The 14,389-nt window shown below is 34.5% G+C and overlaps 1 protein-coding gene and 1 long non-coding RNA gene across 20 annotated transcripts in view; both read right to left on the bottom strand.

Moving 5' to 3' along the window:
* LOC125648149 (pleckstrin homology domain-containing family A member 7-like) overlaps positions 1 to 11,643 on the bottom strand; it is a 54,394-nt gene extending 42,751 nt beyond the window's left edge. For 11 of the 19 annotated variants that reach the window (XM_048875078.2, XM_048875074.2, XM_048875082.2 and 8 more), the window contains exons 1-3: positions 11,532 to 11,642; positions 11,272 to 11,348; positions 3,272 to 3,329 (exon numbers count right to left, since the gene is read on the bottom strand). In XM_048875078.2, the coding sequence (XP_048731035.1) occupies positions 3,272 to 3,329; positions 11,272 to 11,348; positions 11,532 to 11,611 (215 nt within the window). In that variant the 5' untranslated portion in view covers positions 11,612 to 11,642. Of the gene's footprint in view, positions 1 to 3,143; positions 3,211 to 3,271; positions 3,330 to 6,844; positions 7,499 to 7,669; positions 7,846 to 11,271; positions 11,349 to 11,531 lie in introns of those variants that run through there. The other 8 variants (XM_056139531.1, XM_056139534.1, XM_048875085.2 and 5 more) reach the window with 5 other exon arrangements.
* A 1,194-nt stretch (positions 11,644 to 12,837) lies between these two features.
* On the bottom strand, positions 12,838 to 14,389 carry LOC130046749 (uncharacterized). Its single transcript, XR_008795750.1, has 2 exons — positions 14,057 to 14,389; positions 12,838 to 13,349 (listed from the first exon to the last, which is right to left on the bottom strand). It is a non-coding gene; the product is annotated as an uncharacterized LOC130046749 (long non-coding RNA).

The raw sequence follows: 14,389 nt of genomic DNA, 5'->3' as shown, positions 1-14,389 counted from the left end.
CATAATCTTTTCATTCTAAAACAAGATCTATATCTGATTCAACTGTTTGGTGGGGTTTTTTTTCTACTACACTTTGTACAAAATCAATAAGTTTAAAGGAATTCTTGACCAATATCTAAAGAAATTTCAATAATTAGTACACAATACGTAGGTCAACAACATGGTGTGGAGGTTTATAACAATTAGAAAAACAAACATTTTGACAATATTAAACTTGAACTGTTTATATTAGTGTCCTAGAAGACAGCCTTGGTCTGTGTGCTGTTACCTATTGGCACCTTATAAGCTGATATAGATGTAATCACTCATTCTGTCTGTGCGGTGATCAGATTAGAACATCCCATATCAAAATAGCACTGATTTACATTGTGTCAGCTTCTGGGGTTTTCTTAAAATATGTATACAGGATTTCCACAAAGGACTACATATGTAGTATAAGCCAAATTTGCACACACACACCCCTCCCCCCAAAATTGAAGTTAAGTTCCTAGAATGTATTCCTAGGTTTCTGATGTGTTATCTAGACAAAAATGCTACTGATCTTAATACGATAGTGTATTATAACTTTTCCTGGACTTTAAAATGTTAGGGTGGTGGTGAAAAATTGCGCCTACTTGCTGCAAATATGGAGGGACTTCATATTATATAAAAATCTTATTATTGCTACATGTAAGTAACTTTACATACCTTCCTCAGAGCAAAAGAAAATGTTTTACATAGTAAAATATGTACAAAACAGCAAGCACTAAATCAGAAAATGTACATATACTGCAAATTATGTGGTTTTCACCATGCTAATCAATGTTTTCTAGGGAGATAATTAGGACACATTCTATTCGTCCAATGGGCTGTTCCACAAAGCGTGAAGTGATAATGGGTATAAATGTAATTATTCTCAAAGGCTAAGGAAATTAATTAATGATAGCAATTAGTGCAAAAGTCAACCTGGAGACATTCCTAATTAAGCACTGCAAAACATGCATATAATCTAAAAGACAAAAGAAAGAAAACAAAGTGGACCAACTCATGAAACAAAGGAAATGAAGCCTAGGAAGAGAAATAATCGTTAGGTATCCCTACACTGATCAGAAGAATATAGAATCAAAAAACTTTTGATCAAAGACGTTTAGGTTATTGTCTGATCATGGCCTAAATGAACTGAGGATTATTCTGCCATAAAGAGTGCATGCAAAGCATAGGAAAGTAAGACTGACATGCAGTCCTGTAAACTAGGATGCAATCTAATATATATATATATATATATATATATATATATATATATATATATATATATATATTAATATAGATCCGACAGTTTTGGATACTGAATGTTGTTGGTTCTTCAGTGCTTTATATATATATAAAATAATAATAAAAGTCAAGAAACACATAACATTTCACTGTTAGCGCTTTCGGCTTTAATGCCTCTTCAGACAGTTATAAAATGAAATAATATTGCTAAGTAACGTCAACATATCACGACGTAAGTAATTGTCCTTTGTGACGTCATAATAAATTACACTGGTAGCGGTATAATACACACAATATTAGACAATACTTGGAGATCAATTACAGAGTTCAGTTCAATGTAGTTTCAATTTTACACAGTTATTTTCTATTAAGTTTGGGATTAAACAATTTTATAAAGTATTCCTCCTTTGTAACTCTGGAAATTCGCAGTCATTATACATTTTATAAAATGGAAATATGTTGAAATCTCCATGACCACAATTGGCAAAATGTTCGGAACATGGCGAATTTCTGATACTTGGATCGCGAATTTGCTGCTTGTGGACGTGCACACAGGCATTCAGTTTATTGGTTTGTCCAATGTAGTTTTCATTACAGGTAGGGCAGGTCATACAATATATTACATTTTCGGATTTGCATGTCATGTTAGAATTTGGTGTGACATGCTGAGAGTACAGCCAAACACAGGTCTGGATTCTGATCAATGAACAGGAATAGGGGTATAGAGACATGCTGAGAGTGCAGCCAAACACAGGTCTGGGTTCTGATCAATGAACAGGAATAGGGGTATAGAGACATGCTGAGAGTGCAGCCAAACACAGGTCTGGATTCTGATCAATGAACAGGAATAGGGGTATAGAGACATGCTGAGAGTACAGCCAAACACAGGTCTGGGTTCTGATCATTGAGCAGGAATAGGGGTATAGACATGCTGAGAGTGCAGCCAAACACAGGTCTGGGTTCTGATCAATGTGTGTTTTTAATCGGGAATAAAGATGTATTCTCATTACATGATCTCTCCTTTCTTTCCCTGGGAGGTGGCACTCTTCACTTGAAACATGGATTCTGTTTAACTTTTATTAAAAAAAATTGTGTCAGTTTGATTTCAAGACAAAGTTTGAAGCAGCTGTGATTTTTCTCTCCTGAATTGCTCAAGTTGTGTCTTGTGTCTTGTTGAAGTAGGCAAAAGATCTTAGTCATACACAATTTCCAATTATGGTGCAGAGTGAATGTGAAGTAATTTTTCTCCTTTTTGGCAAAAATTGTTTAAAGTATATAGTATACAGATAAATATAATTTTCTTTACCTCAAAGCAAATCATATGGGTTTACCGTTTAGATGGAAAATTAATAATTGATATGAAAATCAATGAATTCTAATGAATATTTACTTCATGCTCTTTGCAGTGTGTGATCTTACAATAAACATGCTGCTAAAACAATGCAGAATTCTACATTTTACACTCAATGCCATTATTTATCACTTTAACAATGAGAGGACACAGACCTTGGATTGTAAATTGGATCATCATTTTAAATCCAATTCAGAATAACTGTTCTGCTTTAACGATTTATTGACTGGAGTAGTATTGTTCATTAGAGCTCCACAAACAAAAGGTCAAGGATCAATGGCTGTTAAATGAAGAATCTTAAAACATCTATTTCCACATAGCATTCTAGTAATACTGTAGCTTAAAACATCTATTTCCACATATTATTCTAGTAACTCTGTAGCTTTTAAATAAAAATTGACCCTCAGGATGTGCATGAAATTTAAACTGTCATCTCCAGAAAAAAAACAAAAATCAAAAAAAGCAGACTTTATGGATTCTTGGCTCATCTTTAACATATCTTAGATGGGGAGATTAGTCTGCAAAAGCCAACTCTGCATACCTTTCCTCCGGAAATTCCATAATAGTTTCCATTATACCTCCTTCCAAGGTGCAACAGTATTAAAATGACAATGAATGAGTGCAGTCTGGGATACTTGGATTGCAGTTATCTGCCCCTACAATACTTACTCTATGAAGTATATAGCTCCCTCTGGTGTCACCGCTTGCTCCCATCCATCTGGTAGTCCTGAAATTTAAATCACAGTGCATATGATTTTGTGTAAATTTATAAGACTCATTAAGTATTGATAGCTGAATTAGAACTTGCAGGCAGTATTACTTTAAGTGGGGTAATCTATACTCACAAGGAATCAATACAAAGCACCAGTACAAAAATTCCATCAGTCAAATCAATCAAATACTTTTTTATTTTTCATATCACTTCATAACTGCAAGAATTCTCACAGGACTTGATCATTAAGTGTGTACCCATGATTCATGTTTGCGATAATAAAAGCTTATATATAGTAAATCTAAGCATATATTGGGAACCATGGATTTATACAAAATAGATTTTGAAAATATTGGCTGAATATTTCATATGTACCGGTACACATCATGAGTTAGATTTACATTTCCTCGTATGGTGCTCTTTAGAAAAACAAAACAAAACTCTGTAATCTTAGTAACCCATGTGTATCTGTAACTGAATACTGTCATTATCTCAAAACATGAACACCTATTCTTGTGACACAATTTCCTTACTGCATTGTTGATTATAGAAAGTAATATCACATTACAGTCACTGATATACTGGCATTGAAATAGGTTTGTGCATTGTATGTATTTCAAGATAAATGAGGTACAGAGTTGACATACGCAAAAACAAAGATACTTAACATTACCAGTGATTGGAAATTCAGTTCAAGATAAATTTCCTTTTTGAAAATACATGACGGGTATGAACTGACACTTCACTCTGGCATACTAGTGCTTCATGAAAAGTACGCCGACGTGAAGTGTTGCAGTTCATACCCTCATGTGTTTTCAAAACTGAAGTTTATTTCTTATCTCTAGAATTAATAGAATTAAAATAGACATCCTATATTTATCTGAATTCATATATGCACTGTTTATACGGCAACTGCAGTATGTAGTCCAGTTGCTCTCCATGTATGAGGTAATAAAAAACACAAACTTAAGCGTTCCAAGGAGTATGTGTGTTGCCTGCGAGCAGGACATCAGTATGTGCCACTACTCAAGTGACACATTGTTTAATTGTATTTAAGGAGGTATGCTACACCAGCAAAATTTGATATGGATGAAAAGTGGAAGATATGAACATTGAGGATATGAAATTGAAAACTTTCAAATTTACTTCATTTAGTTAAAAAAAAATCCAGTTTTAGTAGAAAGCAATCTGGAAAAAATTTAAAACCCTGCTGGACTCGAACACGCGATCTACAGTTCAGCAGTCGACGTGCTAACCTACTGAGCCACTAAGCTAGACAATGATATTTGAAATGAATAGACAAATATTGCTGATCAATATTTATATGTTCCTCCATGTTTTAAAAGGAAGTCAGCCATTATGATGATGTAGAGTACCTCCTTAGATGACCTTTAGACTAGGAACATGCATGCTAAAAATCAAATTCTCTCTCTCTTACAGCTTCAAAGTTCTAGGGTGTGGCAGATGGAAGGACAAACAGACAGATGACGGAAAAAGCGATCCCTAAATATCACTGTGCTTCACAGGTAATACAAAAAGTCAACAGATAAGCAACGACTCTACACAATTATATCTAATGATTGTCAAACACAACATAACCACGCTAAGGATAAAAACTCCACCTCGCAGTCGAAAAATTGCAGGGTGTGATGGACAGACCTGTAATATAGCCATTCATTACCATAGTTATAATATGTATGTAATTTAACAAGTGATGTCAAAGAATCGGAGTCACGACCCTAACAAAAATATGAAAACAACAAAGGTAGACCTAAAAAATAATGAATTTTCAGCACAAGCATTATAAATGAAAGGCTAAACAAATATCACCACAAATAGAAGACAGGACACATAGTGTTCTAGACAATGAATGGGATACACAGGATCATCCAGTACCACTTTTAGACCAACCCATAATAAATGAACTCATTTATTATCTATCAAATTTTCAATTAAGTACAAAAAGTCAGTATAAAAATCAACAAATCAGAAATGACTCTTCATCCTAGATGACTTACATCATACAAGAAATCAATGTGCTAAGAATGAAAATTTCACCTCTTGTTAAAAATTGTAGGATAGATGGTTAGATGGACGGACGGACAGATGGATTGACAGACACTTGGACAGATGGTTAGATTACAAACATACATGTACGTGTCCACTATGCTTCGGAAGCGACACAAAATTAAAACTCAGACAACCATATCCTCTTCCAATAAAGTAATAAAATAAAAGCACTAAGAGATATCAATTTTCACGAGACTTAGATATCAAAAGTCACTCAACCAACGCATGTGGTTCAACATCATGAAGCTCCCAATATGGCATTACAGAGAAGCCATCCATTAGGGCCCTCACTATTCACAAAGCTTACTAACAAGAAAAACAGAGACGTACAAATCACAGAAGACTGGGACTTCACCCGACCAATAGAATTGAGGCTTACTTTGGTAAAGCCTCCATCCTCTGGAGGACCAGATTATCACTGCTGCTCTCCGACTTGTCTTCATTGCACAAACCTCATAACCACCTTCCAATCTGTAGACGTTCTCCAATAAATCACACACAAACAAGTTGTAATCAAATCATTTCCTGCATGACATTGTTCTCTCCAATTGTTACAAACATTGGCAGATCTTGAACAGGAGAAAGTTCCTTTGATCACTCATGTAGGAAAATATTTAAATTTGGACTTTCAATTTGATTGAAGATTGAAAAAAAAAAAGGTTCGCATTATCAATTATATTTCACAGACACTAGTATATATATAATCAAAACATCGAACTCAAGGACAGTAAAATCTACATTAATCTGTCCCTCATATCCTGTAATCATAAATCCTTCAGACAAGTGACTGCATGGCATCAACTTAACATGGACATGGTTTGACATTTCGCACCTCAAGTCTCTGGTCTTATGCAATACTCCCACCAACACAAATGTCTTTTTTTTCTGTCTCCTGTGAAGCATTTTGCCCTAAGGCCAAAACAGGCAAGTCTAAGTGACTGTGTCTGAGGATACACAGTTTGTCAATTGAACCACCATGTCCTGGATGTATTCTAAATTGAATTGTTTTGGCCATCTTGTTCATTTAATGAGCCTCAGTACATCAAGGGCTATTTAGAGTCGTTAAAAAGAATTCAGGGTTTTCATGTCTTCAGAGTGCTAAAATGCCCACTGTTCTCTCAGGTATGGACATAAATTAGCATTCAATCTCTCCTACAGATTTTTGAAACCTTTTACCAGGGGTGTCTTCATTTGAACCACATTAATCAGAATTGGAAGTTACATTCAGGTATAAACATACCAACACACTATTATGAGAAATCAGAACCTATTAAATTCATTGGGTTCTTACTTCTGCAGTATATATATATATATATGCTAAAAGTGACATTCATCGACACTGTCTACCTTGTGCCAGCAATATATGTCTGAGGTATAAATTAATGCACATTATTTGAAATAGTCTGAGGTATAAAATAATGCACATTATCTAAAATAACTATCACCAAACAAGCACTCACCAGTAAAATAATGTAATAAAATTTCCTTTTAAGAATGACAAACCATTTGAGGGATTTGAGAGGTAAAATCACAACCACAGATGGTGAATATGGGCTATCTTTAAACCTCGATATAAAATAGATATACCGGTATCCAACGCACAGTTGTGAAATTCATCTGCATAAATGTCACCTTTCCTTCAACATGGGAGATATGTTTTATGCAAAATATGCTGGAATGTTGACGGCCACTCAGAACAAATACATAACTTCATACGTAAGCCTTTAGTCTTCTTAATTCCCTTGTGTGTTTTTTTTTCCACTGTTGAAACCTTCTCCTGAGGTATACATTTGTTTTTGTTTTCAACAAAAGGTGTGACAAAGGAAACAGATAAGAACTGATCAGAGTGAGACGATTAGTCAGGACTTCAAAATGACTGTCCACCTGTAAACTTTTACCAAGTGAGCCATAAAACATAAAGTAAACAAAATCAACAACTTGATCCTCAATACCTGGTTGGTAATTATATGTGACTGACTCGGAGCAGACGCCACACTTACCCAAGCACTATAACTATGGGAAATAACAAACTTTCCATGTCTAACACAAACTAATCAAATTTGAACATCTCTTTTCTTACCTGTTCTATCTCAAATCTGTCAATATCACCTCAGGTGCCCATGTAAATATGACAGGACATAGATACCATGGCTGCCATGTCTGTAGCTTAAATTGCTACTTAAGTAAAATACAACCATTGCAACAAATTGCTGGAACAAGAGAATTTTATAATTTAATCACAATTCATTAAACTCTGGTGATTTTTAAAACCAATATGCACATACTGAGTTTATTAAGATCCCAATCCAAGTAATTGATTTTCAGCAACAAACAAGGTCAGTGCTTTCTGACACACCAGTGTTGGGGTACCTTCTCCTTTTACAACATAAAACTGCATGTATTGTAGATCTGATTTCGATTTAATAATCCCACAGGGTACCATGGTTGATCAGCAGAATATATTCAACTTAATGGTATGTTCCCTATGTAAATACTCTGAATTATGTAACCTTCGTTCATGTTACATAGCAGGTCGTACACACTGATTCTAGCTTGTCCCCAGGTATCAGATGTTTACAAACAAACCAGAAAAGCCTTCAGAGCACATCATAACAGCAAAGAAAAAGGTGTCAAAATCTCCATACATTTGTGCTGGAACTTTGTAATCTTTCCAAAATCCCTTTCATACATTTTTAAATCATGCTGTTAGACTGTCTCTTGGATGACAGACTAGGGTTAAAAATAACCATTTCTGGCCTTAAAGTTTGAAAAGTTTTTAATTTAAATGTGAAATTCAGTAATTCCATCATGTCCATGTTGAGATAGCCGTAAACAAAGAATTAAAAATCAAACTGATTTAATGAACAGGGTTTGACACTAAGGCACATCCGACTGACCGAGTCTATTATCTAGATGATAGGTCTGGTCGGGTAAAATGTCGATTTACTAATCCGATTGGTCATGTTGAAAAAATTTAATTTAACTTAAAACCACAAGATATTTTATTTTTAACTAAAAAAAACTGTAAAAAGTTTGCGAGCAATTTTGAATCGTGTGATGACAATCTTATTAATTTTAAGTTTTAGTAAGTAAGTCGCAGTCAGAAGTGATGTTTTACGACATCTAGTCGATGTTAATGTGTGTAAAGTCATGTTTCAGATAAATAGATATAAATTTTCATTTAAAAAAAAACCCAACAGTTTATTTGAATTAAATATAAGAAATATTTATCAAATTAATAAATTATGTCCTAAACAGTCATTTTTCTGTGTTGGCATATGTGCAGGAATGTCTCTCTATTCAAATATGACTTCTCATCCTCAAGGAGAGATGTCCCAAGAGAAAACAGGAAAAGGTTGGGCAGAAACAAATCAGGGCTTATGAAATAGAAATTTAAAAAAAACAAAAAACGGTCGGTCATTTTATTTCAAATGGACTAAAGAATTTCTGTGCCGGGTAGAATTTAAAGAAACAGAAAATGTGTTTGAAATAAAAACATCAAATTGAATGACGAGACTAAAGATTTTTTTGAGACAATTAAATACGTTTTAGTTCAAACTTAACGTTTGTCATTTGAATTAAGTATTTTAAAAAATATATGGAGAAACTACTATCAGTTTTTTCTGGAAAGTTGATCAGTGCTAGTGGATCGACTAGTAAAAATCATTTGAAGCAGTCCGACTGGTCTAGTGCTCAAAAAAGTAAATGCCAAACCCTGAATGAATCACAAAGTTGAAGATTTTCTATAATCTCCATGGAAGTTGTTCAACTCTGATTTCTGGCATAAAATACTTAGATGTGATTAGTTGACACCTCAAGAAATACTGCCAAACATTCATTAGAACCTGAAAACTTGATCAGTTAACGTTTGAAGGTATATATGTCTTATCATGAAATAAAAGTAGCGAAGAAATGTTGGTTCTTTGATATCAAAATTCTGAGGCATGATTTAATAAAGCTATGAAGAAATAACACCTGAATCATATGCAGATAAAGTTAAGCTGTATGTTTTTAAAAGGGGTGGATCTATAGCTTTCTGATCTATCACATTTTTTTTTCATGAGAGAGCTACAGTTCTGCAGCAATAGTGTTGAGAACTCTGTAAAATTCTTACAAGCAGTCAGCACAACCCTTACTTTGCCTAATATTAATGCATATTTTGATAAACTTTACTTATAACAAGTAGTCTTGTATATACTTCCTGGTATAATTAATGTGATTTTCTGCTGTTCTGTGAAAAGAAACCATTTCCCAGGATTTCCTAATATTACTCTGGTAGGAATATACTATCTAACATATTACAACAATGGAAATATGTGATCATTGTCCTATTCAATGAAATGATGAACCTTTGAATTCTACAACTGATTACTACATGTACCGAAACATGATAAAATGTATGAAATTTTCCTAACCCAATATTTACGAGACATTTTGATCACCACTACTGTACTTCCAAGATTACAGCTGTTAAACACAACAAGAGGCCCATGGGCCACATCGCTCACCCGAGGCACCTTGGCCCATATCTGAAGACTTTCCATATATATTTGCATGTAAAACCTTAGTCCTTATTATGGCCCCAACTACCCCTGGAAGCCATGATTTTTGCAAACTTGAATCTACACTACGTCAGAAAGCTTTCATGTAAATGTCAACTTCTTTGGCCCAATGGTTCTTGAGAAGAAGATTTTTACAGATTTTCCCTATATTTGTATGTAAAACTTTGAACCAACCCCCCCACTTGTGGCCCCATCCTACCCCCCGGGGGCCATGATTTGAACAAACTTGAATCTGCACTATGTCAGAAAGTTTTCTTGTAAATATCAGCTTTTCTGACTCATTGGTTATTGAGAAGAAGATTTTAACTATATATTTGTATGTTAAAACTTTGATCCCCCTTGTGGCCCCATCCTACCCCCGGAGGCCATGATTTGAACAAACTTGAATCTGCACTATGTCAGAAAGCTTTCATGTAAAAATCAGCTTTTCTGGCTCAGTGGTTCTTGAGAAGAAGATTTTTCCTATATATTTTTATGTAAAACTTTGATCCCCTATTGTGGCCCCATCCAACCCCCAGGGCCCATGATTTGAACAAACTTGAATCTGCATTATGTCAGGAAGCTTTCATGTAAATCTCAGCTTTTCTGGCATAGTGGTTCTTGAGAAGAAGATTTTTAAAGTTTTTCCCTATATATTTGTATGTAAAACTTTGATCCCCCCTTGTGGCCCCATCTTACCCCCGGGGGCCATGATTTGGACAAACTTGAATCTGCACTATGTCAGGAAGCTTTCAGGTAAATTTCAGCTCTTCTGACCCAGTGGTTCTTGAGAAGAAGATTTTTAAATGACCCCACCCTATTTTTGCATTTTTGTGATTATCTCCCCTTTGAAAGGGACATGGCCTTTCATTTGAACAAACTTGAAAGCCCTTCACCCAAGGATGCTTTTGGCCAAGTTTGGTTGAAATTGGCCCAGTAGTTCTGAAGAAGAAGATAAAATTGTGAAAAGTTTACAACGACAACAACAACGACAGACAACGGACACATTTTGATCAGAAAAGCTCACTTGAACCTTCGGTTCAGGTGAGCTAAAAATGAAAATAACACCCCAGAAAAAACAAAAACCAAGTACAACCAAAACAAAATAACTCCAGACTTCTGTACTCCCTTAAAAATGTATATGGAATCTGATATTGTGTTCCAGATTTTATGAAGCATAAAGCCTTTCATTAAAACATCTGTTTGATAACAATCACAAAACAAGGTTAAAACTTGTAGTTGTAGATGTAGATGAAATATAACACACGACAGGTGTTTTGTGGCATAGTGAATGTAAAGCTGGTACGAGTTGTTCCCCTTTGTAAACAATGTCGTGTATGTCTTACCTGAGCCGCCTCTATGTCCCGTTTGGATGGGATATTGTTTTAATGGATGAAGCCAAGATGTAGTTCGTGTTCTGTCACTATAGAGCAAAAAAATAAATAAGGAAAACTAGAGAGAGAGAAAATTATCTTAGCATTCAGTAATTCCCATCATAACAAGGTGCGCTTTGCTCCAGGTATATATATATATATTGTGACTGCATTTTGTTAATGGTTCATGTTTTGAGAGTACTCATACTAATTTCAATATAAAAAATACTCACTCAATAAAGAAAATTCTTCCATCTCTTGTCACTTCGAAATTTCCAACGGGATGCCTCTCCCGCAAAATATCTACCGCCATGTTTAACTTTTTTTGGGATTTACCTTTGGCTCTTCCGGTATACCCCCTTTAAAAGTCGAATTAGAGGTTCGCAGAGGGAAATTTTTTGGGTTTTTTTTTTGTGGGGGGAGGGGTCATTTTCAATAATTCTGTGTCCCTACAATTATTTCCCCTTTTTAAATATGATTCCATATCTTTCAAAACACACGTTTTTCATCATGCAAGCGTATGCGTTATACATACATAATATATATGTAAATGATAACAAATACAATACGTACTTAAACAGCAGTGTCGGATCCAGAGAGCAAGAGAGAGAAAGGGGGGGGGGGGAGTAGCTCTGATCCTCAAATTTATTTTGTTGTAAAAATGTGCTATTTTGATAATTTTGCAAGTACCTTTAACCAAAATCATTGATAAAATTAAAACTATAAAGTTTTAAGATTTTATCAAAATACTAAAATTTCGGTTTTATTGAATATATAGCATTGTATATAGAAATCAATTTTATATGGAAAGGCAATGGTGTAATTTTGCTTCCTGCAGAGCCTGTGAGTAGGTTTTATAACGCAAATATATTATTTATAACATTAAAAGTTTATAAACTCAATCGCATAGAAACTATATGCAATTTTGCGCTTTATAAATGAATAAAATAATAATAATTAGAAATTAGATCCCCTCACATACTCGCTATACTTGTATAGCGAGTATGTGAGAGGATCTAACATCTAATTTTAATTAGATTGGTATAAACCTTTTTTTTTTTTTTTTATATATATTTTCTGTCATTGAAATAGTAAATCACAATTTTACAACAAAAATTTCCAACAGCAAAATGACAACTAGTATTGCTTTCACACAAAAAAGATCAAGTGCGTGTGTATGTGTGTGATTTAGTGGTTTTGTGCGTGTGTATGTGTGTGATTTAGTGGTTTTGTGCGTGTGTGTGTGTGTGTGTGTGTGTGTGATTTAGTGGTTTTCAACTTTCACCATCCCCCCTTTGGGTACAAACTTGGTAAAAGTTTTCTGGATCATCCGCCTAAGCTTTCGTTATTGAAAGCATATTATTCATACGACTATTTTCATTCATTATTGAATTGGCATAACACAGACACGTATACATTTACATACTTTACGAAGGAGACATCTTTTAAGTTTCGAAACTGGAGAAAGGAGTGCGATTTTCTGAGGATATCAATGCAATTTAACTGTACTAATGTGACATTTCAAAGTTTTACACAATATTTTAAATTAATGGTTTATTTTTTATCTATGTATAACATAAATATCTTTTTAGATAAACAAACATGGAAAAGGTTAGACTGGAAAATCACAATCTATGATGTTGATTGTTGAATGTTCAAAGGTGGAAGTTAAATCATACAACTATTTGATAACGAAGAGTCGTTGTCCGATAATCAAATATTCTTATATCAATTATGTACATTGAAAAAGATTGTCTTCGAAAGTTTAAAGATCGTTGTTCTTCTGAACAATGCTTGAATCTGGTTGAATCCAAGGGCATGTCTCGTCGACAGAGCAGCAGCACTGGGCTCCGTAATATAGAGTAGGGACCACGTAACACTCGCCCGCCGCTGTTTTACAGTGTCCACCCACGTCTTTACAGCCACCAAACGAGGAATGGTCTACCACACAGGCCTTAGCACTCAGTGAACAAACCAGAAACAAAGCCATAAAAAGGACTAGGTTTGATGACGTTCGTCTCATCTTCACCATTTTGCAGTAGGTATGGGTCCTACATGAACATGATGATAAACATTATAATCATGAAAACATATAGTTGCTTGTCCTACATTTTCCCGATATTTTATAAAGTTGTTCTTAGTTTTATTAGCCGTAATAAAGTGGATTTACATGTGGAATAACATTGCTTGTCAATGTATGTGAGATATATGTGAGTGTAAGGAACGATAAGTCTGGGTAGAGCTTGCTACTTTCCCTGCAGTGCGTTGCCGAATAAAGATATACTGTTGTTTTAAATACACCCTTTAGGCTTTATTTACAGGCATATCTTATTATTGCCTGTTAAGGAGATAATAAAGTACATGAAGTATGCTGAGGCAAAACTGAGGTTCTTCGGTGAAACCTAGTTTCGAGGGCGGTCTTGAATGCCTCGACAGTTTTGTACCGTTGTGCATGGGGCAATAAATAAAACAGAATGAAAATGCGTCTAATGTATTGTTTTGGGTTTTTTTAACTCGGAAAAATTACCATAAGTAAACTGAAGTTATAGGAAAATAGTGAATTACGCCGATAACCCTGACCCAGCTTGAGCTTGATCCTGTTCTGTTGACTGCACTGTTCCATGCAAATTCGAAATTAAATTTTACTGTCCATTAAGCTTTAAGTGGTAAGTAAGAAAACAATCCAAGAAAGATTTCCACGCAAATCAACCCAAAATCTTTATCATCATTGTTATGTTTTAAAATACAAACCACCAACCTTTAAAGTTTTTGGCGCCAACAACAGATTATGAAATTTCCTGCTTTCCAATCCCGATGCAAAATACATGTTCATTTCCAATGCTGATTATGACTGTATTATTGTACAGAACTTCTAGTACGCACAAAGTTATGTTGTGTATTTAAAAAATTATACATTTACAACCGCAGGCTCTTGTTTTTTGTAATTAAGTTATGGCGTCTGTATACTGATTATAACACGTCATAACTTATCTCGACTTATTTATAGTGTCTGTAGACAATATCATCTGAATCATCAATATGTTTGACTCAATACAAACTTATATTTTATTCACCAAATTATTGTAAATCC

This window comes from Ostrea edulis, chromosome 6 (genome assembly GCF_947568905.1).
Source record: "Ostrea edulis chromosome 6, xbOstEdul1.1, whole genome shotgun sequence".
In the NCBI taxonomy this organism is placed as follows: Eukaryota; Metazoa; Mollusca; class Bivalvia; order Ostreida; family Ostreidae; genus Ostrea; species Ostrea edulis.
The sequence above is the reverse complement of the archived record's forward strand: the minus strand, read 5'-3'. Positions and strand labels throughout refer to the sequence as shown.